Source organism: Zootoca vivipara, chromosome 8, assembly GCF_965207765.1.
Source record: "Zootoca vivipara chromosome 8, rZooViv2.hap1.1, whole genome shotgun sequence".
NCBI lineage: Eukaryota > Metazoa > Chordata > Lepidosauria > Squamata > Lacertidae > Zootoca > Zootoca vivipara.
The window spans coordinates 65,710,512-65,725,090 of record NC_142591.1 but is presented as its reverse complement, the minus strand read 5'-3'; the positions used below and the strand labels follow the sequence as shown (position 1 = coordinate 65,725,090).

The 14,579-nt window shown below is 41.5% G+C and overlaps 1 protein-coding gene across 5 annotated transcripts in view; it reads right to left on the bottom strand.

The window, feature by feature from the left end:
• Window positions 1-14,579, bottom strand: part of VPS13B (vacuolar protein sorting 13 homolog B) — a 384,018-nt gene that overhangs the window by 74,363 nt on the left and 295,076 nt on the right. For all 5 annotated transcript variants that reach the window (XM_035126124.3, XM_035126121.3, XM_035126123.3 and 2 more), the window contains exon 40: window positions 4,212-4,408. In XM_035126124.3, the coding sequence (XP_034982015.3) occupies window positions 4,212-4,408 (197 nt within the window). The remainder of the gene's footprint in view (window positions 1-4,211; window positions 4,409-14,579) is intronic.

Below are 14,579 nucleotides of genomic sequence, written 5' to 3'. Positions count from 1 at the left end.
ATTAACATACTATCCCATTACATTGCCTCTCAGTAACCATTTGCAGTGCCATGAAATGCTTCCAAAAATTATTCAGCAATCATTTTCAAACATCCACAAATCCCCTCAATGGGGCTTATTTCTAAGTAGTCAGGTATAGGATTCCACTGTAAATGTTATATAGCAGGGGTAGCTAACCTGTGGCTCTCCAGATGTTTTTGGACTACAAATCCTATCATTGCTCACGATTAGCAATGCTGGTTGAGGCTGATGGGAGCTGGAGTTCAACAACACCATCTGTTATATTGTTACATAGGTTAACATTATGGTGTGACACACACACACACACACACACACACACACACACACACACTAATTCATTCTAATTGGTAGCAATCATCCCTGTTTCTTTTGTTTGGAGATTTAAATTTGTGACTTAATAAAAGCATGGATAATGTAAAGGTAAAGGAACCCCTGGACAGTTAGGTCCAGTCAAAGGTGACTATGGGGTGCGGCGCTCATCTTGCTTCAGACCAAGGGAGCTGGCGTTTGTCCACAGACAGCTTTCTGGGTCATGTGGCCAACATGTGCATTTCTGGCACAAAGGGACACCGTGATGAGTGTTAGAGCGCATGAAAATGCTGTTTACCTCCCCCCCCCCACAGCACTACCTATTTATCTACTTGCACTGGTATGCTTTCAGACTGCTAGGTTGGCAGAAACTGGGACAGAGCAACGGAAGCTCACCCCGTTGCGTGGATTAGAACCGCTGACCTTCCGATCGGCAAGCCCAAGAGGCTCAGTGTTTTAGACCACAGTGCCTTAGGACTGCCGAGGATGTGCACAACTGAAACACCATTACAATATCCAATAAAGAAGAGCAATGTCATACAAGGGCATTTAGGCATAAGGACAGACAGAGGTAGAGTTATTGATGCGCTATGTAGCATCTCAGAAACCTTTTGGCTTTGGGGGCAAAATGAAAAGAAGTCTGGTAAACCCTGGGTCACATTGACACCATAAACTTAAAGCACTCATACTACCCACAAATTTGGGTTTTGTGGGTTCTTTGGAGGGTGCCATGACTATGAAAGTAGCAAACAAATGCTCTAAATGGTGTGAATGCTACCTTAACCAACCCTTTCCTTTCAACTGCAGAGAGTAGGAGAGGATGAACTTTCACACTGCAAAGCCCAGTAGCTCAGCTTCACTTGGAGCCAGTTTACTTTTGACAGTAGAAAGAAAACCCAGAGGAATAGCATTAGCGGTTGACTACCAGCAGGGGTAAAAGGGACCCAGGTGGCGCTGTGGTTAAACCACTGAGCCTAGGGCTTGCTGATCAGAAGGTCGGCGGTTCGAATCCCTGTGATGGGGTGAGCTCCCGTTGCTTGGTCCCAGCTCCTGCCAACCTAGCAGTTCGAAAGCACGTCAAAATGCAAGTAGATAAATAGGAACCGCTACAGCGGGAAGGTAAACAGCGTTTCCATGTGCTGCTCTGGTTTGCCAGAAGCGGCTTTGTCATGCTGGCCACATGACCTGGAAGCTGTATGCCGGCTCCCTCGGCCAATAATGCGAGATGAGCGCGCAACCCCAGAGTCGGTCACGACTGGACCTAATGGTCAGGGGTCCCTTTACTTTTACCTTACCAGCAGGGGTGGCGTCTAAACAGTAGACCCAGTATCTAATTATCTTTGTCTTAGGGCATCCATATTTAGTTTTTTACTTGCGCTAGGTCAGGGATGGGGAGTCTGCGGCTCTCCAGATGCTGTTACAATTCAACTCTCATTAACATGGCCAATGCTCAGTGAAGACTGAAGTTGCAGTTCCATAACATATGGAGGACTACAGTACTGGGGAACTTCAAAATATATCAAAGTATATATGGAGAGGCAAGAGGATTTTTTTGACACTTTGAGAAGGCATAAAAGGATACCTGTAACTGGCTTCCCAATTCCTAGGCCTGCAAGTATAATACAGCTAACCTGATAAATTGATATGCTGCATTTCCTCTTTCCAATTTTAAGTTAGGAAAACCACCTGCATCTCTCTTTTTGTAGTTCTAAGCAAGTCAACAATCTATGATTCTAACTTGAAATCCCTCTCCCGAAAGCTACAACGAAATCCCCCCTCCCCCTCATGCAGAGGCTACCCTTGGTCCCCTCGCTGCCCCCCTCCCTTACTATTTATTAGCCTGTCTTCTTGCTGGTTAAATCACACTAGCTTTCTTACATTACAAACACCGTTATTGCTGTTTAGGGACTAAAATTATAGTCACGCTTCAGAGCCCTATACTTACCCAGCACCATCTCCTAATGCCTTGAAGGTACCTTCTGAGTCATATTATTCTTTTGTCAATGGAAGTAAGCACTTCTACTTTTATTTTACAATTTAGGGAACAATGAATATTTCCCACATCATAATATCCCACATAGAAATAAGAAATTATAGCAGGGCTATCATTGTCAAAACCCCTTTCAGATAACACTTTTTAATGAAATCTCAGGCACAGTGATAAATCCCAAATGAACATATAACAAGAATTGTGACAGCTATTCTAACTGCTTTGATAAGGGCAAGGGGTTGGGGGGGGGGCACTACTGAATTCCACAAGCTTTTTGCTCAATTCTCACAGAGTTCACATTTCTGTGGTACTAAGCTGACCACGAAGGTAATTTTGCGAAGGTCCCACATTCAGAGGAATTAACCTTGTCTGAAACACTTAACTTCTCAGTGATGAAAATGCATTCCTTCACAATTAACATCAAGAAATCATTTCAACCTAGTATGATCAATGGAAACCAGATGTTTAATACTTTTTATTGATTTGTTATCCGTTTTCGTCCCTGAATTATTCACACACACACACACACAATGACAAAAAATATGCAAACTCCACTCTCCTAATTAAGCTGCTTTGTTATTGTTGTGTGTGAGAATGTGTGGGTGGATGGACAGCTAGATAGATATGTATGTATATTTATATTCCCCTTCCACACACCATTCAAGAAGGCTTACACTTAGAAACAGTTAGAAAATACAATATTTTATAGAAGTAAAAATATGACACACCTACACAGAGAGAGATTCAGCAAATAAAACAAAGACATAGAACAGGAAATTATCTACTACGGTAGTAAAACAAGGGTGTGCTGCTCTGGTTCGCCGAAAGCAGCTTTGTCATGCTGGCCACATGACCTGGGAGCTGTACGTTGGCTCTCTTGGCCAATAATGCGAGATGAGCGCGCAACCCCAGAGTCGGTCACGACTGGACCTAATGGTCAGGGGTCCCTTTACCTTTACCTAAAACAAGGGTATGCTGGAATTAAAAAGTGTTCACCATTTCACAAAACAACAGCATAAGAGGGGACCAATCAAGCCTTGTGGAGCAAAGAATAATATGATTTCAGTGCAACCACTGAAAAGACCTTTGTTGCCATAGTCAGGACGCAGAAAAGGACACAGGTAGGCTGGTACAGGAGGTGGCAGCCCCTAATGTATTCTGTGCCCGATACATTTAGGACTTTAAAGGTAAATATATGTATTCATGACACTTCAGTTGGAGAAATTAATAAAAAATACTGAAAACTTCTGTGTTTCTGTGTCCATTCTAAGATCCAATGCGCTGTAGTGGTTAAAATGTCAGACAAGCGTGGGGAGACCTGGGTTTAAATCCTCCTTAGGGCAAGTAGGATGACCCTGTGCTTTCAGACTAAACAAGTTGTTTGGGGGATAAAAACAGGAGGGGGGGGGAGAACCCTGAAGTCACTGGAAAAAAACAAGATTAAAATATAACAAGCAAGCAAACAAATAAGTACCAGAAACACAGTAATTAGGTTGGACAGGTATTTATCAGGGGTGTTTTCTGTGTGGCTGCTCTGTTGTGAGGTTCAGTCTCTGTTTGGGACACTTGCATATTCCTGCATTGCAGGGGTTTGGACTAGATGATCCTAAGGGTTGCTTCCAACTCTACAATTCTATGTCTAAATTGGTATTTTGGAATAACTTTGCCCAGTTACGCGTTTTGACCACGCAGATTTTAGCATTCTTCTAGTCTTGCAAACCGGCATACTGAAGTGTTTGGTGTATTAGTCGACTGTCAGGATAGCAAACCTTCTTGCCACAACTAATATATTGTGGGAAGAGTCAATGGCATTCTTTGCTTTGGTGACCTACTTCTGTGACCTGATACCATAAGTTATGCATTTCCATTAAACAACTGCAGTTTTGATTACCTTTGGTCATCCCCTGAATTCTGGCTGCTGTTCAGGACAATCCTCCAAAGATCTGCGGCTACAAGCTCTTTTTGGTCAACCATTAAGTTGATATTAGGCAGTGGCAGCTCACAAACTTTGCTTTCTGATAGGCTGAATTCTCTGAAAGCAACAAATGACTTCTGGAGCTCATCCCAGTATTCCAAACTGCAGGGAATCTGTAAAGTTAGCAAACAAATCTTAGTTGCTTGACATTTCTTGACAAATATAAAAACATGCATTTGTAGCTATACTACTGGTTTATTTTAATGTTAAATAGCCAATATATTTTCTTTGCTGCCATCTCTTCAGTCATATCCTTAACAGATTTTTTTAATAAGTTTCATGTTAATATAGCTGGCATTGATATAGGTTTTTATTCAATTCAACGGGGTTAGGATACATCTCCGGTTACTACCAGACAATTTGTACAAACACCCCAGGATCACACAAAAATACATTATGAACAGATATTAAACACTCTAAAACACAACTGAATTGTGAATTCCACCATGCATCAAGAATATATTTTCTTAAGACATTGATTAAGTGACTTAAATTTTCTGTATAGTATAAATACAGTTGGAGACAGAAAGTATTATTTCCCAATGTACATATGTTAGTGATCAGAACTTATTACAGTAAGCAGCTAATTATCCACTTGGGCCCTTTTCAGAAAGGGTGTGATCCATCCAAGAAAGGATATTCCACCTCTCTTAAGCCACAGTGGAAACCAACCATCAAAAGTTTGTTCTTATCTAGATACAGTATCAGCTTGTTAACTGCTGTACAGCCCCCTACTGTATCTAAGCACCAGTTTAGAAATGTCACAGCTACTACCAATTCAGATTATGAAAAGTAGAACATATCGACAACACTAAACTCCAGAACTCCACCAATTTCAAATTGCTATTAAGCAAGGAAAGCGGCAAAACACAGTCCTGTTAAGCTCTACATATTCAATCCTATGGAGAGGGCAAATATCACCCACCAAATATTTCACCAAGTGATCCAATATTGTTATAGATTTGTGGGGGATCTCCCCCTAAACACCATAAATTAATAAATTGTAGAATTTTGATTACTTGACTGGAAGATTGGAGGCCAGTGAAAAAGTACAGACTAAGCTTCCTACCAAGCCAGGGCCTCACCAGGGATAGAGGCATTAACATGGCAAAAGGTGCTGATGGCCCATCTGAGAGGAATTCTTGGGCCTGGGGAACAGAAGTTGCATGGTGATGCGATGTGTGTTTGAGGTATTAGGGAAAGAGAGTCTTTAGAGCAAGGTGTGCTGGGAAGAAGAAGGGAGAAAAAAAAGACTGGTATCCATCTTGGGCAGGTTGGCTGAAGGCTGGCTAGGAGAGATGCCTTTGACTCCAGTGCTGCATCGCTTTGGGGAACAAGCCCTGCTTGAGATGACCATGCTGTAAGATTTGGACTCCCTCTATGTAGAGTGAAGGTGTAAATAGGTGAATAAACCATATTTCTTAAAGCTATGACAGTCTCCACATGGTCTCAATTCTCCAAAGGAACACAGACCCTGCATAAGTGCCTGCAACCCTCTGCAATCATGCTACGGCTTAGCAGAGAGTGGGCACCCAACTTTTGTAACAATATATAGTACTCAAATCACTAGAGCACACTGTTCTGAATTACCACTATGCTCTGCAGATTTTCCAGAAGAAATTACTGATCGCATATGCTAACATAACAGGCTGAGGCAAGCATTAGGTTTCTATACAAATATATACACGAATACAAGTGTCCTGCAGTACACTTGAAGTACACTTAAAATCCCCACACAGTGGCCAGAGCTGGTATAGGACTAGTTTCACTTTCATTTCATTTTTAATTTGTATACCACCTTTCTATATTACTATACACAAGGCGGTTGCCAGCAACAAAATATACAACAAAGAACGCACACTTTATAATTATCGGATCCAATACAAAAAGTCATAATAAAACATAACTTTAAAATGTTGGGAATACAGTGGAACCTCGGTTTATGAACACCTCGGTTTACGAATTTTCGGTTTACCAATGCCGAGGACCCATCTGGAACGGATTAATTCACTTTCCATTACTTTCAATGGTAAAGTTCGCTTCAGTTTATGAACAGACTTCCGGAACCAATTACACCCATGCTTCGGGTTAAGTACGCTTCAGGTTGAGTACTCCGCGGATCCGGATTAATCCACTTTCCATTACTTTCAATGGCAAAGTTCGCTTCAGTTTATGAACGCTTCAGTTTATGAACACACTTCCGGAACCAATTGTGTTCATAAACCGAGGTACCACTGTAGTGCATCATCATGTTTGTTGGGGTGGGATCTTGACTACATTCCCCCTCCTGGTCTGCTCCTCTTCTTCCCATGTGCATATTCCCCTAGTTTGATAGAGCAGTAAGTTATATAACTGTTCTTTTTTAATTTTTTTTATTGATTTTCTTTTTTCTCATTACAAATATACTTATAACATACAATTTACATAACATCTCCCCCCCCCTTTGGACTTCCCTCAACTTCCATTTCCGATTTATTATCCTCATTATTATATTCTGCTATTTTCACAAACATCATATCTTTCCTTTTATTGCATTATTTTTTCTCTATCCATAAGGTTGCGAATGTTTATTTAAATCCTACCATCAGGTCAATATTCCTTCCTTGTTTCTGCAAATATAATATAAAAGGTTCCCACTGCTTTTCAAAATCCCTATTGTCCTTTTCCCGAAGTTCTTTTTAGGCAGTGGCATTACCTAGAACACAACCTTCCTCTCTCAAGGTCATGTGATTACACACACGAGGAATCAGTCAAATAACAATTGGGCAGACTGCTACTGCACTCATGCTCTGCTTTTGGGCTTCCCATAAGCATCTAGTTAGCCACTGTGAAAACCAAAGGGCGATTGGAGGACCGATGTCACACGCATGATGTCAGGACGTTGGGAGGAGCTGGGTTGGAGCCAAACGCTGCATCTGCATAGCTTCAATGGCTGGTGGCTCCTCATCCTAATGTTGCCACTAGCTGGAGGCTGCTGCTTCGACCCTCATTCCCCTCCACGGCTGTAACGTGGTTGGCTCTGTTATTTGCCTCTGCACTTTTGGGATGGAGGGGGTGTCAGCCCCAACTCTGAAAATATAGGGGGGTGCAAAAGGGCTTGGTCTTCTGGATCTGGCACCCCTGCTGACAACAGAATCCTGAACTAGATGGGACTTTGGTCTGTTCCAGAAGAGCGCTTCTAATGTATTTATGGAAGGTTAACTAGAAGAAGGCCTTTAAAAAAACCACCAACCCAAACACACAGCTATTAAAAAAGCAAAGCAAAGATTTATTTTCACATAATCTTTCATTTTAATTAGTGTGAAACATTAAAGCCCTCATATGTTTACAAATATACAAGATACAGTGAAAATGTAATATGCTGTAAAATAAAAACTGCACATTCATATTTTAGTGATCCCCTTTAGGAATGCTAGTTAGATTCTGGGAGTCAGAAGAATATCAAACTTTGCAGTGTGAAATATTTAAGAATGATTTATAGCCTGACACCCAAAGGCCTAGCAAGGAGGAAAGTCCCACTGAAATGCATGGGGTTTACAGTGGCTCAGAGCTTTGGAAACTGGATTTGGCAATTTAAACTGATTTAAACTCTACATTTCTAAGCATATCACATTATTTGTCTTTGTGGGTGGATGGGGGTTATTAGTAATGGCCCGGCTTGGTAAATATAAAGGAAGATGACTGCTTTGTGCAGTAGCAGCTGCCAAAAATAATAGTTTGAAACTTGGATATCAAGTATATCCCACAAAATGACTCATGGGCGAGGGAAGTGAGGATATTAGTTGCACTAGAAAGTGTCCCATAAGAAAAATAAAATTGTATTCCTTTTGTCTTCAAAATGATTAATACTCTACCTACATTTCAAATAATGCTCACCTCCTGGGATGTTGCTCCTACCATTTCCACAATAAAAGCAAGGAAAGTACACTGGCAAAGTGCCATTAACACACACACACACACACACAGCCAGAACAGAGCAGCTCTCTGGATTTTGCACACCTCAAGTTCTCCATGTGTTGCATGGGACCCAAGTTTATGAATGAAGCTGAGCAGAAGCAGTCAAAGGCAGCGCAGGGCAATGACGACAATGACTTGGGCTCCTACTACAAAGGTGGGCCAAGCAGCTGCTACTGAAGCTTACATGCTCTTCATGAGGGGACAGTGACTGCTAAAGTCTAAGTAAACTGGGTGGCCTGAGAGTCCTGACTGTATGTAGCTCCCTAGAATGATAAATGGGCCTTTTGTGTGGATGAGCCCTCAGTGCCTGAGTTTGGCACCAAAACAGCTCTGGTCATCCTGATGGAGGTTAGGAGAGTAGGAGGTCTGAGACCCTTTTTATTTTGCTGGATCTCTTCACAGCTTTGGATATCATCAGCCAAAGTATATTCCCAGTTGTCACCTGCACCGCAAAGGAAAGCTCTGGCCTACAGCTGCTGGCTGGCTTCACTTCCCCCATCATGCCTCTTGGACTGACGGCTGAATTTAGGGGTTTGGGCCCCCCCCCCCCAAAGAAAATTATTCTTAATTATTGTTTCTAACTTGTTTTTGTTACTTTGCATTTTGTAAGGATGTTTTTAATAAGTTGGGAGCCACCTTGAGCTCCAACTTGGGAGGTTGGCAGGATGTAAATAAATAAAATAAATAAATTTGAAGATGGACTAAGATCAGGCATCCCCAAACTGCGGCCCTCCAGATGTTTTGGCCTACAACTCCCATGATCCTTAGCTAACAGGACCAGTGGTCAGGGATGATGGGGATTGTAGTCCAAAACATCTGGAGGGCCAAAGTTTGGGGATGCCTGACTAAGATGGACCCTGGAGAGCAGGTATCAATCAGAGCAGACAATAATGGAGAGGTGGACAAATAGCCCGATTTTGTAAGGCAGCTTCCTATCTTTCTATGCTCCTGGGTTTTATTAAAGAGTGGTTGTTTGGTATTCAAGTTGCCGCTATGCTGCAAGTTAAAGGCAGTCGTTTGAAGGATATTAATCATCAGCATCTATATCCATTGACTTCAGTTGGAGTTGTTCACATATAATCAAGAACAGGACCACTGCCTTGAATAAACACTAATGTTAAAAATGTTCTCCTCTAACGTTAAAAATTAAAATAAAACAACAACCACCACCTGCATTTTGCTTCCAAGTCATGACCATTACATGCATCAAGCAGCTAGTATATACTCTATACGCATTCCACTACACTTGAGTATATATTATGTTCTATAAAACAAACCATAGACACTCAGTTATATAGCTGAAATGCCAGAGAAGTCATGTTTGCATGGGGAAAAAATATAGTTCTCTTTTTACATTATCTCCCCGCCTTTTAGATGACTTTAGAAAGAGGCTTCTATACATCTTCAACTAATAGAAGCCATAAAACCCCCTTTGTAATATTGGAACCAGTTGAGAAACCACAAGTATTCAAATGCAGGAAATCATGATTTTATAACATTTTAATGTGATATACTCTTGGGAAACAAAGTTAACCAAGCCCTATTTCTGTTCAGGAAATATTCCACTGTACAGTTGTAATACATTGTGGTACAGGGTACAGCTGCTCGCTTTTCACCTGTAATGCCCCACTGGTATTGTGGCTTTGCTGCATTGCATCAAGATTGCCTTCCTGTCCGGAAAGCCCTCTAAGTACAAACAAGACTCTAAGCTGAGGTTTTATTTTCCCTTGGTATCAGAATATGGTAATTCAAGAGCCCTGAGAAATACTTTTTTAACCTTTACGAAGAAATATGCGGCATTCCTTTATTTTTAGGGAAAGCATGTGGCCAGCTTATCTTATCAATTCATCAAGCTACTAGGTTTTAGAGCAAATGCAGGTGTGCTGTGGACTGCAATGTGCTACAAAGACTGGATTTATTCCCATTAAAAAGGAAACAAACAAATATTTAAAATATTGGTTTCATGAAAACACAGATGCATGAAACATGCATGAAACATGTGCATGTGCACACACACAATATATATATCTGATAATATGCTGATAAGACTCAAACCAATTTCATATGAGGAATGCCTCCCCTGTCTTTTGTTGTACAAATACCCTTGGAGGTGACTTAAAAGTTTGACTGCAAAGACGGACAGAAAGGCGTTGTACAAATATTCTGCTCTTAATATGTACTGCTTGGCTTTGCAACTGATGGGAGCAGAGCTATGTATCATACAGAGCTATGGATGCACATCTCATACTGAACTGCTTTCATAGGTACTCTACATATCACCTTGAAATGTAGAGATTCAACATGCTAGGCATTTGCTTGTTTATTTAGCTCTCAACTAACTTTGAGGAAGAGAACATCACATGCTGTGCAAACAAATAAGAAAGGCACTTTAAGAAAGACAAATTGATACATAATGGATTGAGGTCAGACAGCCGTAGTGCTTTGTGGACTCCCTGTGTGGATATTTTATATCTCTAGCTCTAGCTCTATAAATTGCTCTATAGCAAATCAGTCCGTTGCTCCATCTAGCCTAGTACTCTGACAGGCATCAGTTCTCCAGCGTATCAGGCAAGAGTTTCCTCTTTCCCAGCCCTGCTACCAGAGATCCTTTAACTAGTGGTTCTGGGATTGCACCCAGCAATAACAGGGCTGCTAAATTATAATTTTAGCACTTTGAGGCTAAAATGATAGCATTCAAGATATAACCACAGGGGCTTCAAGCACATAGCTCTAATTATCATTGGCAGATACTCCGATTCGGCAGTTGCTTGCAAGCTTGAGAGCTCCCACAGATATACAAATACTGCCTGCATTCCATCTCCATGTATGGAAAAATCACAAATTCATCTAAGAAAACATCTTGATGTTTGGACATCAGAGATTGGGAACCTTGCAGCAGACAGAATTTAGGCTGCAGTCCTAAGGTGGTAATGTTGGTGGGAAATGAAGGCAGTTTTAACATCCATATCCTAAGCTCTGTTGGGCTTGGAGGTCACTCTGACCACCCTCACCCCCACTGGGAATGATAGGAGGGAAATGACTGTCTGACTGTATTGGGGGACCGAGAAGGTTTTGGATCCAAGGAATTCTCACTCTTCCCAGAGTACCCCCTTCAGGAGCCAGTGACATTGGAGATCTGACAGCAGTTGTGCTGGGGTGTTAGGAGGTTTTTAAGGTGGTAGGGAAGGGAATGTGGTACCACAGCTCTTTCTTGGATGCTGAAGAGGGAGACCTGATATATTCTATGGTCCCTGAGATGCCCTCCCAAAGGCCATGGGATTGCACACTTAAGATCGAAAAAGCTGTGTTCATTTTATTTACCTATAAGAAGCTGTGGTCATTTTATTTACCAATTAAAATGCCAAGAGAAAGAGATTACATATTCAAAAAAATATCTGTTCAACCAGTTTGCTATAACTAGCATTTAGAACAGGCCAGTGTTACTCTTTGCTGTCGATAATTGTGCCAGAACTTTTGTATCTTCCCTTGCTAATGCTATGAACTTAACTCACTACCTTGTCATGCCCAAATTATTTGGATTTCCCAAATACTTGCTTCTGAAATTTGAGAAATGAGTCAGACATCAGTAAAAATTGTGGTTTTTCCAAAAAGTCCTTTCCCCAGCCTCTCAAATGCCAGCTCAACCTTGCAGTCTCAATGGGGAATGCAAATCAAAAAGGAAACAGAATCAGCCAAATATGAGGTATTCTCTGTTAAAAGGAAAAATTAATGCCTTTGACGTTGATCATAATTAGTTTCCTGTTGACTGCCATGTCAAATATTTCCTGAAGTTATGACTTATAGTAAATCTCAAGCCAATTGCTCTAAAGCCCATACTTCCTTTAGCCACTGTTTTAAGCAGCAACTAAGTATTTAAAAAGCAGTCTATTTATAGGGTAACATAGTGTTGAAAATACCGAACTCATAAACTCTTAGTGCAGGAATACTTTAGGCAAGCCCAGGCTTATTGATGCACTTAGACAATAAATCTGCCCTAAATGTGATCCATTCATTTAAACCTAAAATTTCCAGTGATACATATAATGAAATATAGCACATATTTGGTTGGACCTGAAGATCCAGTGGGGCTTTCCATTCTACACCGCCTCCCTCAAACCACTTGAGATCAGGTAACCTTTCAAAACAGCATGGATTTATACTGTGGGAGGGTGGGAAATGGTAGGTCATTTTCTGCTCATGCAAAACCACATTGGGTTTTTATAGCTATTTTATAGCTCTGACACAGTTAACTTTTGTTTACAAAGTTTCCTTTCCCCTCCCCTTCCCCTAGATCCCCCTGTGTTGAATGTTAGACTGTAAGCTCTTCAAGGTAAGGAACTACCGTACTGTACTTTATTATACATATTGCTGGAATCAAATATAAAAAAGAAAACAAATCTTGCAGGATTCTTGCATTTACTTCCAAAGTTTGGGCTGATTAACTAGGTTTTCCCTCTACTGAGTCTCAGCAAAACTCTTATGCTCTTCTGATAACCATATAATGTTTTGCTTCCTCCTCCTCCTCCTCCTCCTCCTCCTCCTCCTCCTCCTCCTCCTCCTCCTCCTCCTCCTCCTCCTCCTCCTCCTCCTTCTTCTTCCTCCTAACAGACTCTTTTTCGAATCGATGAAATCTGGCTAAATCAAAGAGTTCCTGACATTTGTTAAAATGAACATTCCCACATAAAGGGAGAAAAAGTTCAAGCCATTTCAAATATAAAAACTCAAGATAGTCTAGCTGGAGAGAACTGACTTGGGACCAACAAAAGCAATTTACATGTCATGTGACTAAGTTGCAGCCTAAGCTTGCAACTTTAATGTTAAACCTACATTGGATAAAAATAGCAAATTAAATTTTTAAATGGTTTCTGGTTTTTATATTTCATTTGTAACATTCTGAACAGGACCCCCCCCCCCAAAAAAAACTGGCTCCAGCCATGTCATACATGGAGTTGCCTGTGTGAGAACAAATAAAAACTGATGTTTTCCATAGCAGTTCCTTGCTTCTTGCTAAGACAGCCCACCTAATACTGGAGGAGCCTGGGCTTCTTTATCCTTGCTGAAATGGGGACAACCCTGGACCTCTCAGAAAAGGCTACTATTGTGATTCCTATTTCAATTTATTAGTTGTTTGATGCTCTAAGTGACTTACAATAAGTCTCTAAGTGACTTTCAAAATTGTAAGAAAATAAAGCATAACATAAAAGGAAAAAAACAACACAATAAAAGCCATACAAGAACTTTGTTGTCTGGGCAGCCCAAGACCGCCTATACACACAGCTAGGGTTGCCAGACTCAATAGAGGACAGGACTTCTGTGCCTTTAATTGCCCTGCTCTCTTTTGAGTCTGGAAACCTTAAAGAGAAACCAGCAGACCCTTTGTTTAATTTCCAAGCAAAGGGTCTTCTGGTTTCTCTTTAAGGTTTCCAGACTCAAAAGAGAGCAGGGCAATTAAAGGCACAGAAGTCCTGTCCTCTATTGAGTCTGGCAACCCTACACATACACACAGCCCAGGCTTGCCCCGGGGAGGTAACTTCAGTGCTGCTAACACAGCAGTTTGACCACACCCCCAGAGGCGCACTCCATTGTCTCTGAAGACAGACAGATGCCAACTCACAGAACAGACACATTAGAACAGCAGCAAAGACATAGTAATCCATCAAATGCCTGGGAGAAGAGATATATTTCCACCTGGTGTCGAAAGGATGTTAATGATAGTGCTAAGTGAACCTCACTGGGAAGAGCTTCCCACAACTGACAAAGCCCTTGTCATCCGCTGAATCTTCCTTGGAGGTGGGCCTCAGACAAAGATCAAAGGGTCCAAGTAGGCTCATGAGGTGAGAGGCTCCAAAAGATGCTGGGCTCCAATATCTTAGGGCTTTGAATTGGGTTCCAAAGCTTAGGGCTTTGACTTGGTTTGGAAACATGGAAGTAGCCAGTGAAGCTGTGGCAGAATTGATGTTATATGGTTAGCTTGCTTCAAGTCTGCAACAATCAGCAGCTGCATTCTGCATTAGCTGCAATTTCCAAACAGTCTTGCACTAACCCATTCATGAGATTTCCAGAGCATATATTACTGCAGCCAGGTTTTTCCTGTCTAGATAGGCTGATGGCCCCAAAAGACCCTAAACAGAGTGACAATGGTGGATCTACCGTGTTTCTCCTAAAATAAGACGGTCCTCAAAAATAAGCCATGTCAGGCTTTTCATTGGTAGAATAAATATAAGACATCCCCCGATAATAAGCCGGGGGTGGGAGCCGCTTCGGGGAGCGCAGCGCAGCGCGAAGAGCCTGGTGAGAGGCAGCTGCGGCTGCAGGTGAAGCCCGGGA